This window comes from Aquarana catesbeiana, linkage group LG05 (genome assembly GCF_042186555.1).
Source record: "Aquarana catesbeiana isolate 2022-GZ linkage group LG05, ASM4218655v1, whole genome shotgun sequence".
NCBI lineage: Eukaryota > Metazoa > Chordata > Amphibia > Anura > Ranidae > Aquarana > Aquarana catesbeiana.
The window spans coordinates 238,602,086-238,618,071 of NC_133328.1; the positions used below are offsets into that span (position 1 = coordinate 238,602,086).

The 15,986-nt window shown below is 42.4% G+C and overlaps 1 protein-coding gene across 1 annotated transcript in view; it reads left to right on the forward strand.

Annotated features, from left to right (window-relative positions):
• LOC141144695 (maternal DNA replication licensing factor mcm6-like) overlaps positions 1-15,986 on the forward strand; it is a 359,926-nt gene that overhangs the window by 305,368 nt on the left and 38,572 nt on the right. The window contains 1 exon segment of the mRNA XM_073630632.1: positions 1,495-1,606. Within this exon segment, the coding sequence (XP_073486733.1) occupies positions 1,495-1,606 (112 nt within the window).

Genomic DNA, 15,986 nt, shown 5'->3' on the forward strand with positions numbered 1-15,986 from the left:
GGCATGTTTTAAGGTGCATGAAACAAACTGGTGCTGCAGCACCAGGGTGGATTCATGCAGCCACGTTTTAAAAAAAATGGTCAGGTACTTTTTACCTGCATTCACACATGTACAGCAGCCCATTCAGCAGGTACAGCAATAATTGTGCTGTGTCTGCAAATGCGGTACTCAGAACCCACTACAGTGTACTTAAGCTTTATGATATGTAGTTTTTACGTGAGATGTTATAGCTGGAAAAAACAATTCCACAAAAGATAACCAATTTATATTTGCACATTTGAATTAAGGCAATCAGTTCTGCTATATGTAAGAAACCCATACTTGTGCATCATGGCTTCATCCCCCCATCCAATTGGAGTAAATGTTTCTTTCCTTGTTTTCAAATTAGAACATCTCATGGTGGACACCTAACAAGTTAGAAAGGACTTGCTTTACAGTGCACCTTGTGGCTCATCTTCCTGGCAATCTCTACCAGACTTGTTACAGCTGATGTGTGGTAAGAGCCCACACACTGATGCCACAATAGTATGCAATCTTCTGTACATGTGGTGTTTGTGGAGCTCACATCAACCTATTCTATTGTATACAGGAATTTAGAAGTGGATTGGGGTAATTGGCCCAAAGACTAGAATGGAGTGCTCATGCTCATAAAATTGACTTACCTCATGTTCTACTGTACTACATTATGATAAATGGTACATTTAAACAATGAACATACTGAAAGCAAAGTATAGATCTAAAACTGTACATACAGTAATGTTGCCAGTAGGACTCTTGTATACTGTAAATATCATGGTACTATGGGTAAACACTTTAGTTCTATGGTTTCCAGCCTTTAAGATGTAACTCCTTTTGTTGAGATGAAAATATTCCCACCTGAGGGATCTATATACATTGCAAGGATTTTAACAAACTATGTTGCGGATTTCTACTTTTCATCATTCTGAAGAAGTGACTGTTGGTCTGTGTCCGTATGCAAAGTGAATCTTGATTTTATAATGGTCCATCAGCTGCTGCAGGGCTCTAATAAAGAAATTTACAGGTTCTACATCTCTTTAGACATGATTTCCCTTTGGGAATCTCTCACAAAGAATTAAATTTGTACTGCAGGGGATGCTCCCAAATCTTTTTTGTATCTTAGTGCTGACTTAAATGACATACTTTATCTGGGGGAGGGGCGCGTTCTGTACACAATCTGTGTGCAGAACTCCTCTAGGTAGCCATATTGCATTGCATTTTACAGAAAATCTACAGCACTGCAGGTTAGAATGATAAGGTCATTTTTAAAACCATTCAATTACAATAACTTGCATTGCAATTGTAAATGAGTTATTTTTATATATATCTATAATATTTAATTACACCCTTTAATAATTTTTCAAAGCCTTGTTATACTAAATTGTGCTATATAAATAGCCACCCCTGAAAGTTTATACAAGGATTTCCTATGAATGTGGAGCATTTTTACCCAAACATGATTGTTCATCATTTCAGGTTCAACCAAAACATGTAAAAGAAGCATTCAGACTGATAAACAAATCAATTATTCGTGTGGATACACCAGATGTCAGCTTTGATCAAGCTGAAGATGAAAAGGCCATGGAAGGTAACCATTTTCTAAGTAAGAGATAACGGCTGAAAATCAAAAGCTTTTCCATTTTTATAAATGTTTTACGTTGCTACGTTGTATACAGCATGGTTTTTATTGTTTTTATGGTCAGAATAAAAAAATAGTGTATGTGTGTGTGTGTGTGTATATACAAACACACACGCATACACACATATATATATATGTATGTATGTGTGTGTGTGTGTATGTGTATATATATGTGTGTGTGTATATATATATATATATATATATATATATATATATATATATATAATTATACACATTATACACACACTCTCCTCACTTAATGACCAGGTTCCGTTCCAACGACCAGGTTGTTAAACGAGGAGCCACAAGTAATCAATATTTTAAGCATTCTTAACTACTGTATTGTAAAAAGATTAAAGGTTTTAAACACACAACTCCAGCTCAATAACAATGTTTTAATTAGTGTAGCGCTTCTAGTTCTATGTAATGCTGTAAGGTTAATAAGTTGGTATGTAGTGCTATCTAGCGGCTAAAATATAAAAGTACTACATCTTTATATTTCATCACTTAGGAAGTGACATGGAAGTGTTTTATTGTTTACCTTTGGTAGTTAACTTGACCTACCCCCAATGCCCATTAACTCCCATGAATCTCAGTAGAACTGAACTGCATTGTGGGAAGGATATAAAAGGGCTGGGAGCGGCCATTTTAGCTCTCTTGTTCCTGGGACGCATGGCCTGCCAGCAGGACTCTGTGGGTGTGTGTGTCCCATAGAGTTGCGGCCTACCCTGTGCGGAGCGGAACAGCAGCCAGCAATCCTACTTTAGATCACAGTGTGCTGGAGCAGCAGAGTGATTGTTCCAGAGACCCTTGAAGGAGGTAACTGAGGACTCCTGTTCGTCAGTGAATGTAACAGCGTGGCTGCAACTCCAAACAGACTGACAACCTGTGGAATGGAGACATCCATCTGTCTGGATTCAGTGCGGTGTGCGGTGAGAGGGCTAACGTCCAGAAGTTTGCATCACACTACACACACACTTATATTGATTGCAAAGTGTTGCTGGGACTGATAGTTCCATGGAACAGTTCAGTTGGAAAGAAATCATACTTGCGCAAAATTCAAATTAGACTTCATTATCTAGGGATTGACGCTGAACATTTGTTGCCTTTGAGAAGGAGTATCCAACCAATTTACCTGATTGCAATTACCACTGTGCATCATTCTGCACCATTCTATTGGTCAAAAGCCCTGTGGATTACAAGTATTGATTCTCTAGCTAGCAGAAGACGGAAGATAACAGGACTATTTCTATCAATGCAAGGCCTTGCATTTAGTCATAAAATAGAGTGACTGCACTGTCAAAACAGGGGGAGCTCCCTAGTGATTAAAACTGCGGGGTGTTGATATTCCTGTGTCTTTGTGCTTGCTACAGTGTGCTGGAGGTGGGAAGGTGTCCAGAGTTAAGGCGTTATCACTTCGAACACTGGTCCCACCTGGAGACGCACCAATAGGGGGTCTATTCAAGAAAACTAAAAATATATGTACTAAGATTGTTGTGAATATTCGCTGTGCTGTCGCGCTGCATTTGTGTGACAGTATAGTCATTGTAATTACTTTTAATATTAGTTCAGGAAAAGAAGTTATTTTGGTTAATCACAAATTTTTGTGTGCAGTATTGTCTTTCTCCTGCAGGTGGAACAATAAACACCCAGGTAGAGGTATATATAATTGTAATATATATATTGTGAGCTATATTTTGTATCAGTATCATTACAGCACTGCACTACAGCTATGTCAAGGGGATCAAAACAAATTTATAAGGGGTGTAAGAGAGTAGAGAACAGGCCCGATCAATATCAGCAGCTCCTTCGGGGGTAAGTGCTACATTAGCATAAGTACAGAACGCAAACAAATTCTGTACTGTACAATATAATGATGTATAGCAGGTCATTGGGTTGGGGAGAGCTGGTTGTAAATCCGAGTTGTCGTTAACAGGTAAGTCGTTAAACGGGGAGTGTGTGTGTGTGTGTGTGTGTGTGTGTGTGTGTATGTGTGAGTGGGGCGAGGTGATTGATGGATGATATATTTCACCTTGCATTCATTTGCTGAGACCAAAGGTGAATCCAGTATGGGTTTTACCAGCTACCTTGGCAGGGTTGGTTCCCAACCAGATTTTGCGGTCCACTTGTGTCCACCAACAGATGGTATAAATAAAACCTCAAACCTAAGAGAGCTGTTTATGTGAAGTTTGCTTTTGTGAGAAAATGTTTGCATTATCTTTATTTTGTGGGTGACTGGGAGAAGCCCATCACCTGTGAGTTGGAAACCTGCATATGTTTAGTTAGTGTCTGAATGGCAGGGATTTATTTTCTGTTTTTGTTTTTTATTTTTATGCAACCTTTTACAATAAAACTGGCTAAAAGTCATATTTTAAGAAAACCTGCTTTTTCTCAGGGAAAGTGATCCCCCTTGAGCTATCTCCTGACATGGGGGATTTGGCGGACATCTTCCTGAACAAGGGGAAAGATGGAGGACTTATTAAAAGCTCTGATGCATGCCACTGCAACCTAGCAGGAAACTAACCGCCAGCAGCAGGAGGCGAACCGCCAGTTCCTTTGCCAATTGAACCAAAAATGGTGCGTACCAGCTATTAGCTGCAGAAGATGACACCTACAGATGTGGAAGCTTACCTAGCAACTAAAAAAAGTCGCTGTTCGAGAAGGATGGCAAAAAGAGCAGTGGGCAGGACTGCTAGCACCCTTTCTGACAGGAGAACACCAAAGGCTTATTATGACCTGGGATGGGATGCTGCCCAGGATTATGAGACACTGAAGGCTAAGATGCTTGCACACCTGGGTGTCACCATTGCAGTCCATGCTCAACGGGTGCATCGGTGGTCATACAGTACTGACAAGCCACCCCGCTCCCAAATGTTTGTCTTGATACACCTCACCAAGAAATGGCTACAGCCAGAGACTTTGGCAGGCCCTAAAATTGTGGCGCGCGTGGTCATGGACCAGTATTTGAGTGCGCTCCCTGCCGCTGCGAGGAATGGGTCAGCCATGGGTACCCTAAGACTGCAAACCAGCTGGTGGAGAGATATGCTGCTGAGGACGTATTGAACTCATCCGTGCCCCCCCCAATGGCGCTAGGGGTGAAAAAACAACCCGAAGGGTCCAGTAAGACTGTTACGGGGTTCAAGGGCATGGAGAAAAATTACAAGACTGTTGCTACAGATAATGAGAATATGGGCTCAGGGCCTGGAGACTGGCCAAATAGGTCAGGAAGGTCTGAGGCCATTGCTCTGATTTTGTAAATCCTGCAAAGTTACACCCTAGCACTTTTGGGGTGATTTGTATACATGGTGACACACGTGACTACCAGACTGCTGTGGTTGAGTTTGATACCCTTTAGGGCACTGTAACACATTCAGTGGGGGTGGTACCCTCACTACTTCATGAAGCCCTAGTGGGGAGAGATTTTCCCCACTTTTGGAGTTTATGGGAAAACAAAAGGAGTCCGGAGGACAGAGCTCCCCCTGCTGAGGAAACACTGGAACTCACTCCAGACTCTTTTGATTGCAAAATTGAAAGGGAAACGGTTGGTCTGTTCAATGGAGGGGTAGATTCTTTTCCCTTTTTCTGTAATGGCTGGGGAGCAGGATGAGCTGGAATCTAGCCCCCAGCTTGAGGTTAATGAACAAGAAATTATCTCTGACTCTAAAAGTTAGAGTGGTCATAATGTGGTTCCTGACTTGGAAGTGAGGAAAGGTGATTTTTGTACGGAACAACTAAGACTCCACACTCAATTGAGCCGGAGAAAACATTAAAGTGATGGCGAATCTGTTGAGCCCAATGTAGGGGTGTATTTTCCCTACATGGTTCTTAAAAATAACTTGCTGTATCAAGTGGTAAAGGAAGGGGAGGAGGAGGTAGAGCAACTAGTGGTTCCCAAACCCTATAGTTGGATGATATTAGATTTAGCCCATGGTCGTTTTAATGGGTGGACACTATAGAAAACTAAGGAGAGTATAATTGTAAAAAGAAAATACAGCGCTAAATACACCCTAAAAGCATTGGCTCAACCGTGAGATACAGAGTGAATTAATGATACATTAAGCTGTGCTGAAAACTAATCAAAAGTGGATATAGACACATATATGATCCAGTAAAGGTCATAAAAGTATTGTTGTAGGTAGTCCATCAAACACAATGAGTGTGAATATCCTGTAGAATTCAAGTGACTTGAGGCAAATCCCATACACCACCACATAAACTGCGTGCTTACCAGATGGCAAGCTAGGATTAGGTTGTGGCTAATTACCCAGCCAGGGCCTTTATCCAGGGGGCAATTCAGGCAACAGCTCCTGAGTAGACTCCTTCCACCAAGAGGGCAGGGCAATCACAAATATTTGGTATATAAGGGCTCCGTATTCCAATGGTCATGGACAACAGACAAACCAGATTACCCAGAAAGAAAAATGCTCGCCATAGTGTAAAATCCAACTACATATTTATTATAAAAGGTGGTATTGCACTTGCACAACAAGCAGGATAAAAAGCATCAATAGTAAAAAAGCCAGCCAGCTACACGAACACCCGTCCTTCTGGGATCTACAATGCGGTGACATCACTCCTACCAACGCGTTTTGTTACAAGCTGACGCCGTTCTGGGGCACGGGTTACGTACTGACTCACCGCACATCAGGAACAATGCCTTGATCTGAGTCTCAGGTGGCAGGTCCTAGTCCTCCATATTGGAAGCTGGCAATCTCGTCTAACTCACCAGATGCCTAGTAACAACATAGTTCAGAAGTTTCCAATTGCCAGAAAGACTAATGGCCCACTAACCTAGGGATGTATCCAAAAAAGCACATCCGGACCAGCAGCAACTTAATTGCACCAGTCCGAAGATGTACCAAATCAATAAAGCTAACCCATGTGATCAACCAAAGGACGTTCGGCTGATCAACCTAATAATCTCTCTTCTCAATGAAGGTACTCTAAATTTACCTAAAAAAAAAAGGGGACACATTATTTGATATCACTAAATGCCCCTAATGTGCTCCAAAGAAGACCTCATCCACCGGATATGGACCAATGTTCATCACAGGGACACAAATAAGTTTGAATCTACAGTGACCCCTAGTGTTGGGTATATAAACTACAAAGGGAATTAAAAATGACCTATAGCTTCCTCATGGACTAATAGAACAATAAAAAATGTACCTGGGACTGACATTAGTGAAAAAGTATCAATATTCAATGTGTCCATATCTCAAAGAAATTTTAATTAAATCAGCCATCTTGGGCCATAGAGTGGTATATGTATTACTTAACTTATTTACTGCTATATTAAAATATGTAAAATTAAAATAAATTTGAGTTTAATTAATTATTCTAAGTGGGAGAAAACACATTATACCATTGGTTTGGTTTGAAAGCTCCCCCTCTAACTCCCAAAACTCTACATATATTGAGAGGTAAAAAGTCTAATCCAATCAAATCTAAATTACGCTGTAACCCAAGACTCAAATCAAGTTTACAGCACAAATAAATGGTAATGAATGCAATGCAATGCAATGCAATATGAATGCAATCTATACACTGGGGGAGAACCTCTGGGGGAATCTAGGATGGAAAAGGACCTGGGGGTCCTAGTAGATGATAGGCTCAGCAATGGCATGCAATGCCAAGCTGCTGCTAACAAAGCAAACAGAATATTGGCATGCATTAAAAAGGGGATCAACTCCAGAGATAAAACGATAATTCTCCCACTCTACAAGGCTCTGGTCCAGCTGCACCTGGAGTATGCTGTCCAGTTCTGGGCACCAGTCCTCAGGAAGGATGTACTGGAAATGGAGCAAGTACAAAGAAGGGCAACAAAGCTAATAAAGGGTCTGTAGGATCTTGGTTATGAGGAAAGGTTGCAAGCGCTGAACTTATTCTCTCTGGAGAAGAGACGCTTGAGGGGATATGATTTCAATATACAAATACCGTACTGGTGACCCCACAATAGGGTTAAAACTTTTTTGCAGAAGAGAGTTTAACAAGACTCCTGGCCACTCAATAAAATTAGAAGAAAAGAGGTTTAACCTTAAACTACGTAGAGGGTTCTTTACTGTAAGAGCGGCAAGGATGTGGAATTCCCTTCCACAGGCGGTGGTCTCAGCGGGGAGCATTGATAGCTTCAAGAAACTATTAGATAAGCACCTGAATGACCGCAACATACAGGGATATATAATGTAATACTGACACATAATCACACACATAGGTTGGACTTGATGGTCTTTTTTCAACCTCACCTACTATGTAACTATATAACTATGTTATGAATTATCAATGAAGTTATTAACGTTGACGTCCACATTTAGCCCATATGGAACATAGGACTTAATCCTGTGAATCCAAGACATTTCTGACCTAGATATTTTTCCTTACTAGAAAACTACCCCTCCAATGGGGGCGATATTTGTCTATTCCCAAGAAGATGGTTTTTGAGGGATCTTTATTGTGGGCCAACAAGTAGTGCTTGGAAACAGAATGTTTAAAAAAAAAAAAAAAACTTTCTTGATGTTAGTAATATGTTCATTCAATTGAACCTGCAGGGGGCGCTTAGTCCTGCCCACATACTGAAGCCCACGAGGGCATTGGAGCAGGTAAAAATAAAACCCACAGAGGAAACTGGTTGTTAAAGGCTTGATTTCAAACTCTACCGAGGTACTAGTAGAGGTAAACCGTTGGGTTCGACACGATATCTCCTACATTGGTAAAGGCCTGTAAGATTTTGGAAAAATCATTTTCTAATTGGTGGAGGGTTAAAGATATTGGGGGGCCACTCTGTCCCGAAGAGATGGAGCACCCTTCTAGACTACTTGGGGCTTGTAAGGCAAGACCATGTTCAGCACCCGATCGTTGCCTAGAATGTGCCAATGTTTTGATAAACAGCTGTTTAATATTCCTATACTGCACAGAATAAGTGGTAATGAAAGGAACTATAGGGGAAGTGGGGAGGGGGGGGACCTTGTGTGGGGGGATTTCCCTGAGGAGATCCTCCCTCTGAGTGCAATTTCCTCTTATTCCTCTTATTCCTCAAGGAGTCACTGGGATAGCCCTTAATAAATCTCCTAGTTGGGTATCCGCCTGCACCAAGAATTCCTCTGATTCCATACAGTTACGCTTGAGCTGCATGTATTGGCTCTTGGGAACCAATCTGATCCAGGAACTGTAGTGACAGATATCAACAGGAATGTAAGCATTTCTTTAAAGTAAGTGGAGGTAATAAACTTTAATTGATATCTTGAGGTCCAAGAAATTGATCTCAGATTGGTTGGCCTCTATAGTTCAGAAAAATTCCCCTAGAAATGTTTAGGGACCCCATGAACAAATCCAGATCAGAACCACTACCATCCCATAGGAGGAGGATATCATCTATATACCTTGCCCACAACACTATTTGGGGTCTCTGGTGGGCATAGATGACATCCTCCTCCCATAGGGCCATAAAAAGATTTACCAGACTAGGGGCATATTTAGCCCCTATAGCAACCCCCCCTATCTTGTCAAAAAAATTGGTTGTCAAACCAAAAGTAATCTATGTGAGGCTGCAAACTCGAGCAGTTCCATAATGAAATAAATCAAATGTGCAGCAGATAGGCCCAAGCTGCGCTCCAAATAATACTTGACCGCAAGCAAACCTTGATCATGGGGTATGATGGTATGAAGAGATGTGACATCAGCTGTCGCCAGCCACATCCCTTCTTTAGGGGTGTGTCCAGAGAGTAAATTTATTACATGCCGTAAATCCTTAACATGAGAAGGCATCACTTGAACCAAAGGTTGTAAATAAAAATCAATATACCTGCCCACCCAGGACATGACGGAGTCAATATCGCTCACTATAAGGCACCCCGGGGGACAGGTAGGATAATTGTGTATCTTTGGTAAGTAATAATCGGTGTACGTGCTGCCTTAGGAACCAGATACAATTTTTCTTATTTAAAATGCCTTGTCTGAAACCTCTCGTGACAATTCTCTCCAATTCCACCTGATATGTAGCCTTGGGATCAGAGGGCAATGGGGTATAGGTATCCCGATTTCCCCCCCCCTCCCCCCACAATCCTATACATTTCAGTCATATAGTCCTTCCTATCCAGCACTACAATCCCCGCTCCTTTATCTGCTGGTCACTATCACCAATTCCTTGTTACAGACCTATATGGATGTGCATATCCTTTCATACCCCATGATGAGGGTTTGCTTGCCGTGAAGTATTTGGAGTGCATCTTGGGTCTATCTGCTGTACAGATTTTTCATTATGGAACTGCTTGAGTTTGCAGCCCCTATGGGAGGAGGATGTCATCTATGCTCACTGGAAATCCCAAATAGTGTTGTGGGCAAGGTATATAGATATCCTCCTATGGGATGGAAATGGTTACATAGTAGGTGAGGTTGAAAAAAGACACAAGTCCATCAAGTCCAACCTGTGTGTGTGATTATGACAGTATTACATTGTATATCCCTGTATGTTGTGGTCGTTCAGGTGCTTATCTAATAGTTTTTTTTGAAACTGTCGATTCTCCCCCCTGAGACTACTGCCTGTGGAAGGGAATTCCACATCCTTGCCACTCTTATAGTAAAGAATCCTCTACATAGTTTAAGGTTAAACCTCTTTTCTTATTTTAATGAGTGACCATGTGTCTTGTTAAACTCCCTTCTCCAGAGGGAATACGTTTTGTGCTTGCAACCTTTCCTCATAACTGGGGTTGGGCCGAACTCCCCCCTGTTCGGTTTGCATCCAGAACACGCGAACAGGCAAAAAATTGGTGCAAACACCGTTAAAGTCTATGAGACACGAACATGAAAAATCGAACGTGCTAATTTTAAAGGTTAAGAATGCAAGTTATTGTCATAAAAAGTGTTTGGGGGCTTGGGTCCTGCCCCAGGGGACATGTATCAATGCAAAAAAAAAGTTTTAAAAACATCCGTTTTTTTCTGGAGCAGTGATTTTAATAATGCTTAAAGTGAAATAATAAAGTGAAATATTCCTTTAAATTTTGTACCTGGGGGGTGTCTATAGTATGCCTGTAAAGTAGCGCATGTTTCCCGTGTTTATAACAGTCCGAGAGCAAAATGACATTTCTAAAGGTAAAAAGTAATTTAAAAGTGCTAGCGCTAGTGCCGGCTATTAATGAATTGTTGGTCCCGACAATACACATAAAAGTCATTGAAAATTTTTTTTTTTTTAAATGCATGGGGGGTCCCCCAAAATTCCATTACCAGGCCCCCCTCCTGAACCATACCAGGCCACATTCCCTCAACATGGGGAGGATGTCCCCATGTTGATGGGGACAAGGGCCTCATCCCCACAAATCTTGCCAGGTGGTTGTAGGGGTCTGCGGGCGGGGGGCTTATCGGAATCTGGAAGACTCACTGTCCGCCGGCTGCCCGTGATCGTGTCACGGAGAGGTACAACGGGGAGATGCTTTTGTAAACAAAGCATTTCCCCGTTCCGCCTAGTGACAGGACAGATATCACTGATCTGTCATTGAGAGCAGTGATCGCTGTCGTGAGGTGTAGCCCCTCCCCCACAGTTAGAACCACTCCCTGGGGGACACTTGACCCCTTCACTGCCCCCTAGTGGTTAACCCCTTCACTGCCAGTGTCATTTACACAGTAATCAATGCATTTTTTAGCACTGATCGCTGTATAAATGACAATGGTGCAAAAATAGTGTCAAAAGGGCCCGGCCTGTCCATAATGTCGCAGTCCTAATAAAAATCGCAGATCGCCGCCATTACAAATAAAAAAATAATAATAATAAAAATGCTATAAATCTATCCCCTAGTTTGTAGACACTATAAATTTTGCGCAAACCAATCAATATACTCTTATTGTGATTTTATTTATTTTATTTTTTTTACCAAAAATATGTAGAAGAATCCATATCAGCCTAAACTGAGGAAAAAAATTGCTTTTTTTAGATATTTTTGGGGGATATTTATTATAGCAAAAAGTAAAAAATGTGTTTTTTTTTTTTTTTTTTTTTTTTTTCTCAAAATTGTCACACTTTTTTGTTTTATAGAGTAAAAAATAAAAACCGCAGATGTGATCAAATACCACCAAAAGAAAGCTCTATTTGTGGGAAAAAAAGGACGTCAATTTTGTTTGGGTACAACGTCGCACGACCGCGCAATTGTCAGTTAAATCTACGCAGTGCCGAATCGCAAAAAGTGCTCTGGTCAGTAGAGGTGTAAAATCTTCCGGGGCTGAAGTGGTTAGATTTGGGGTTTACAAGTTAAGTTTTTTGATAGAAAATTACTTAGAACCCCCAAACATATTTTATTTTTATTTTTTTTATCTTACACTCTAGAGAATAAAATGGCGGTCGTTGCATTACTTTCTGTCATGCCGTATTAGCGCAGCAGTTCTACAATATTACACTTCTTTTTGGAAAAATACACTTTTGAATTAAAAAATAAGACAACGGTAAAGTTAGCCCAATTTTTTTATATTGTGAAAGATGTCATGCTTCAAAATTGCGCCTGCTCGTGGAATGGAGACAAACTTTTAGGGCTCTTTCACACGGGCGGATCAGTGATGATCCGCCCCATGAACTCCCGCTTGCTCAGCGGGGATTGGCTCTGCCAATCCCCGCTGAGCAGCAAAATGACAGGTCCATCACTGCACACTGTGCAGCGACGGATCTGTCGGAGCGCCGCTCTCTCCTATGGGGGATCGGGTGATGACGGACCGTAGAGTCCGTCGTCATCCGATCCGAAAACAGACGGAAAAGTAGGGTTTTCCTCCGTTACACTTTTCGGATCGGAGCGGGTCGGATGTCAGCGGACATGTCACCGCTGACATCCGACGCTCCATAGGGATACATGTATGTCCGTTTTTCATCCGAAAACGGAAGGATGAACAACGGACATACGGATCCCCCGTGTGAAAGAGCCCTTACTCTTAATCTTCATAGGCGATGTTTAAAAAATTCTACAGGTTGTATGTTTTGAGTTAGAGGAAGTCTAGGGCTAGAATTATAGTTCTCGCTCTAACGATCATAGCGATAACTCACGTGTGGTTTGAACACCGTTTTCATATGTGGCCACTGCTCACGTATGCAGGATGGGGCGCGTTTACAATTTTTTTTTTTTTTCTTATTTTACCTTTTTGTTTTTTATTTTTACACTGTTCTTTAAAAAAAAGTGTCATTTTTATTCCTATTACAAGGAATGTAAACATCCCTTGTAATAGAAAAAAGCATGACAGGACCTCTTGAACATGAGATCTCAGATCTCATATTTGACACTAAAATGCAATTTAAAAAAAAAAAAAATGTTGCTTTAACCACTTAACCCCCTGACCATTTGGCTGGCGTCGCTTTAACTGACAATTGCACGGTCGTGCAACGTGGCTCCCGAACAAAATTGACGTCCTTTTTCCCCACAAATAGAGCTTTCTTTTGGTGGTATTTGATCACCTCTGCGGTTTTTATTTTTTGCACTATAAACAAAAAAAATGCATTATTTTTTACTTTTTGCTATAATAAATATTCCCAAAAAATGTATAAAAAACCCATTTTTATTCCCCCTCAGTTTAGGCCGTATTCTTCTACATATTTTTGGTAAAAAAAATTACAATAAGTGTTTATTGATTGGTTTGTGCAAAAGTTGTAGCATCTACAAATTAAGGGATAGTTTTATGGCATTTTTATTAATTTTTTTTTTTTACTAGTAATGGCGGCGATCTGCAATTTTTATCATGACTGCGACATTATGGCGGACAGATCGGACACTTTTGGCGCTATTTTGGGACCATTCACATTTATACAGCGACCAGTGCGATTAAAAATGCATTGATTGCTGTGTAAATGTGACTGGCAGTGAAGAGGTTAACACTAGGTGGCGTTGTAGGGGTTAAGTGTGTCCTAGGGAGTGATTCTAACTGTAGGGGGATGGGCTACATGTGACGGGACATGACACTGATCACCGCTCCCGATTACAGGGAGCTGTGATCAGTGTCCTATCACTAGGCAGAACAGGGAAACACTTGTTTACATCAGCATTTCCCCGTTCTTCCTCTCCGTGAGACAATCGCGGGTATCCCCGCAGACCCGCGATCCCACTCGCGAAGCTTGCGGTGGGCGTGCGCGCCGCTGGTGGCAAATTTAAAGGGACGTGCCTGTATGCCCATTTGCCTGTCCGTGTCATTGTGTTGACATATATCTACATGCGGCGGTCAGCAAGCGGTTAAGAGCTATGGGTGGAAGTGACGTTTTGACGTCGCTTCGACCCTGCAATGGTATGGAGATGGGTGGGGGCCATCTTCCCCTCACTCGTCTCCATACCTAACAGGAGAAAGGACCCGATCGCCGCCGCTGCTACCGGTGACTCCAGTAAGTGGCGGAGGGCACTGGAGCACGGCAGGAGGGGGGCCCCTCTCTCGCCGCTAATTAAAAGTGATCTCGTAGAGAGTCCGCCGCAGAGACCACTTTTATCTGAAAGCGGACTGCCCACTGGAGAAGAGGATACCGGGGTTATGGTAGCTAGGTGCTGCCATAGCGGTATCCCTTTTCAAAGTACCGACATATAACGAGGGCGAGTGGCCTGTAAGTGGTTAAAAAGAAAACATTCTCACCTCGTCTTTCAGGACAGCACCTAGTGAGAGTGCAGCTCCACCCATTTTCACAGGAAACACTGCAGTCGCCGTTTAAAAGACTGGACACTTCCACCATGGCTTCAGTTGTACTGTTTCCTCCGTCATGGTGGAAGCGCTGCAGGGGACAAGGGGTGTGCTACAATCTCTCCAGATGTAGAAAAGTAAGGGCATACCTGTAGTGCTTTTGATGTTTTTTTGTTTTTTTTTCAGGCCAAGCGCAGCGCCCCCCCCCCCCTCGATGGGAGGGGGGTGCTCTGGTGTCTTCACCTCTTCAAGCATGGTGAGAGTAGAGGCTACTGGGGGGTCCCACTCTCTCTCTATTAGACTGGTGGATGCAGGCTGGGAGGGGGACTGTGAGCGCTGGAGGAGGCAGCAGTGTCTCTGCGTTGCATACCTCCATGCTTTCTGGGTGGCGAGTGCATTATTTCTGGGGCGGGACTACCAGTGGTGCATGCGGCTTCCAGTTCTGCTCGCTGGGATGCAGGGGGGAGAAGGCGGCCCTAGCTGGTGTATTTTCGGTCCTCGCAGTGGCGAAAGGACTGGGAATTTTGAATAAAAAAGCAACCGGACGTCCGCCGAAGCATCAGTAGTGATGGATACAGAGGAGCAGGCAGGAGTCATAAACACCAGAGAGGCTCAGGTAAGCAGGGGTAGAGATCCTTGTCTTTGTCACTTTGGGCCATGTATGGATTCCCTCTCTCATTCACCTGGGGAGGGAGCCTGGATCACTCTCCAAAGGTTACAGCACTAGTGAGAGTGATTAGGGTAGTGATTCTGTGGAGTTGTTTTTTGGTCATTAGCTGTGTATTTGAACTGTGGGGAAGGGGAGCCCTGATGTGTTATCTTAGATTTTTTTTTTTTTTGTCATGTGGCTCAGTGTATTTCAGGTAAAGGTCAAGGAAAAGACCAAGCACTCCTCCCCAAAAAGAAGTGTCCTTCCTGTAAAACTACGCTTAGGGATTCTACCAGGGCAGGGGGGATTATGGCACTTTAAAGGGGCAATGACGAAGTCATTTGCCCGCATCCATATCATATGTACAAAAAGCAAAAAAGATTGACTTTAACCTCTTGCCAACCAGCCATCGTCATACTGCGGCAGGTCTGCTCTCCTGTGCAAACAGCCGTAGGCATATATCTGTGCAAGGAGGAGAGCCGGTGACCCGCGATCGCTGTGTACAGAGGTAGAACGAGGAACTGCCTATGTAAACAAGGCGATGCCCCGTTCTGCCTAGTGACATGTTAGATCTTTTGTTCCCAGTGATCGGGAACAGTGATATCTGTCATGTCCCAGTGAGCCCATCCCTCTGCAGTTAGAACCACCCCCAGGGAACACGCTTAACCCCTTCATCACCCCCTAGTGTTAACCCCTTCTGTGCCTCAGTACATTTTTACAGTGCCTTGAAAAAGTATTTATACCTCTTGAAATTTTTCACATTTTGTCATGTTACAACCAAAAACGTAAATGTATTTTGTTGGGATTTTATGATATGTGCCACTTTGTGTTGGTCGAATTGTGAAGTGGAAGGAAAAATATATGGTTTTCAAAATATTTTACAACTAAATCTGTGAAAAGTGTGGCGTGCATTTGTATTCAGACCACCTTTCACTGCAATTACAGCTGCAAGTCTTTTTTGAGATGTCTCTACCAGCTTGGCACATCTAGAGAGTGACATTTTTGCCCATTTTTCTTTGCAAAATAGCTCAAGCTCTGTCCGATTGGATGGAGAGC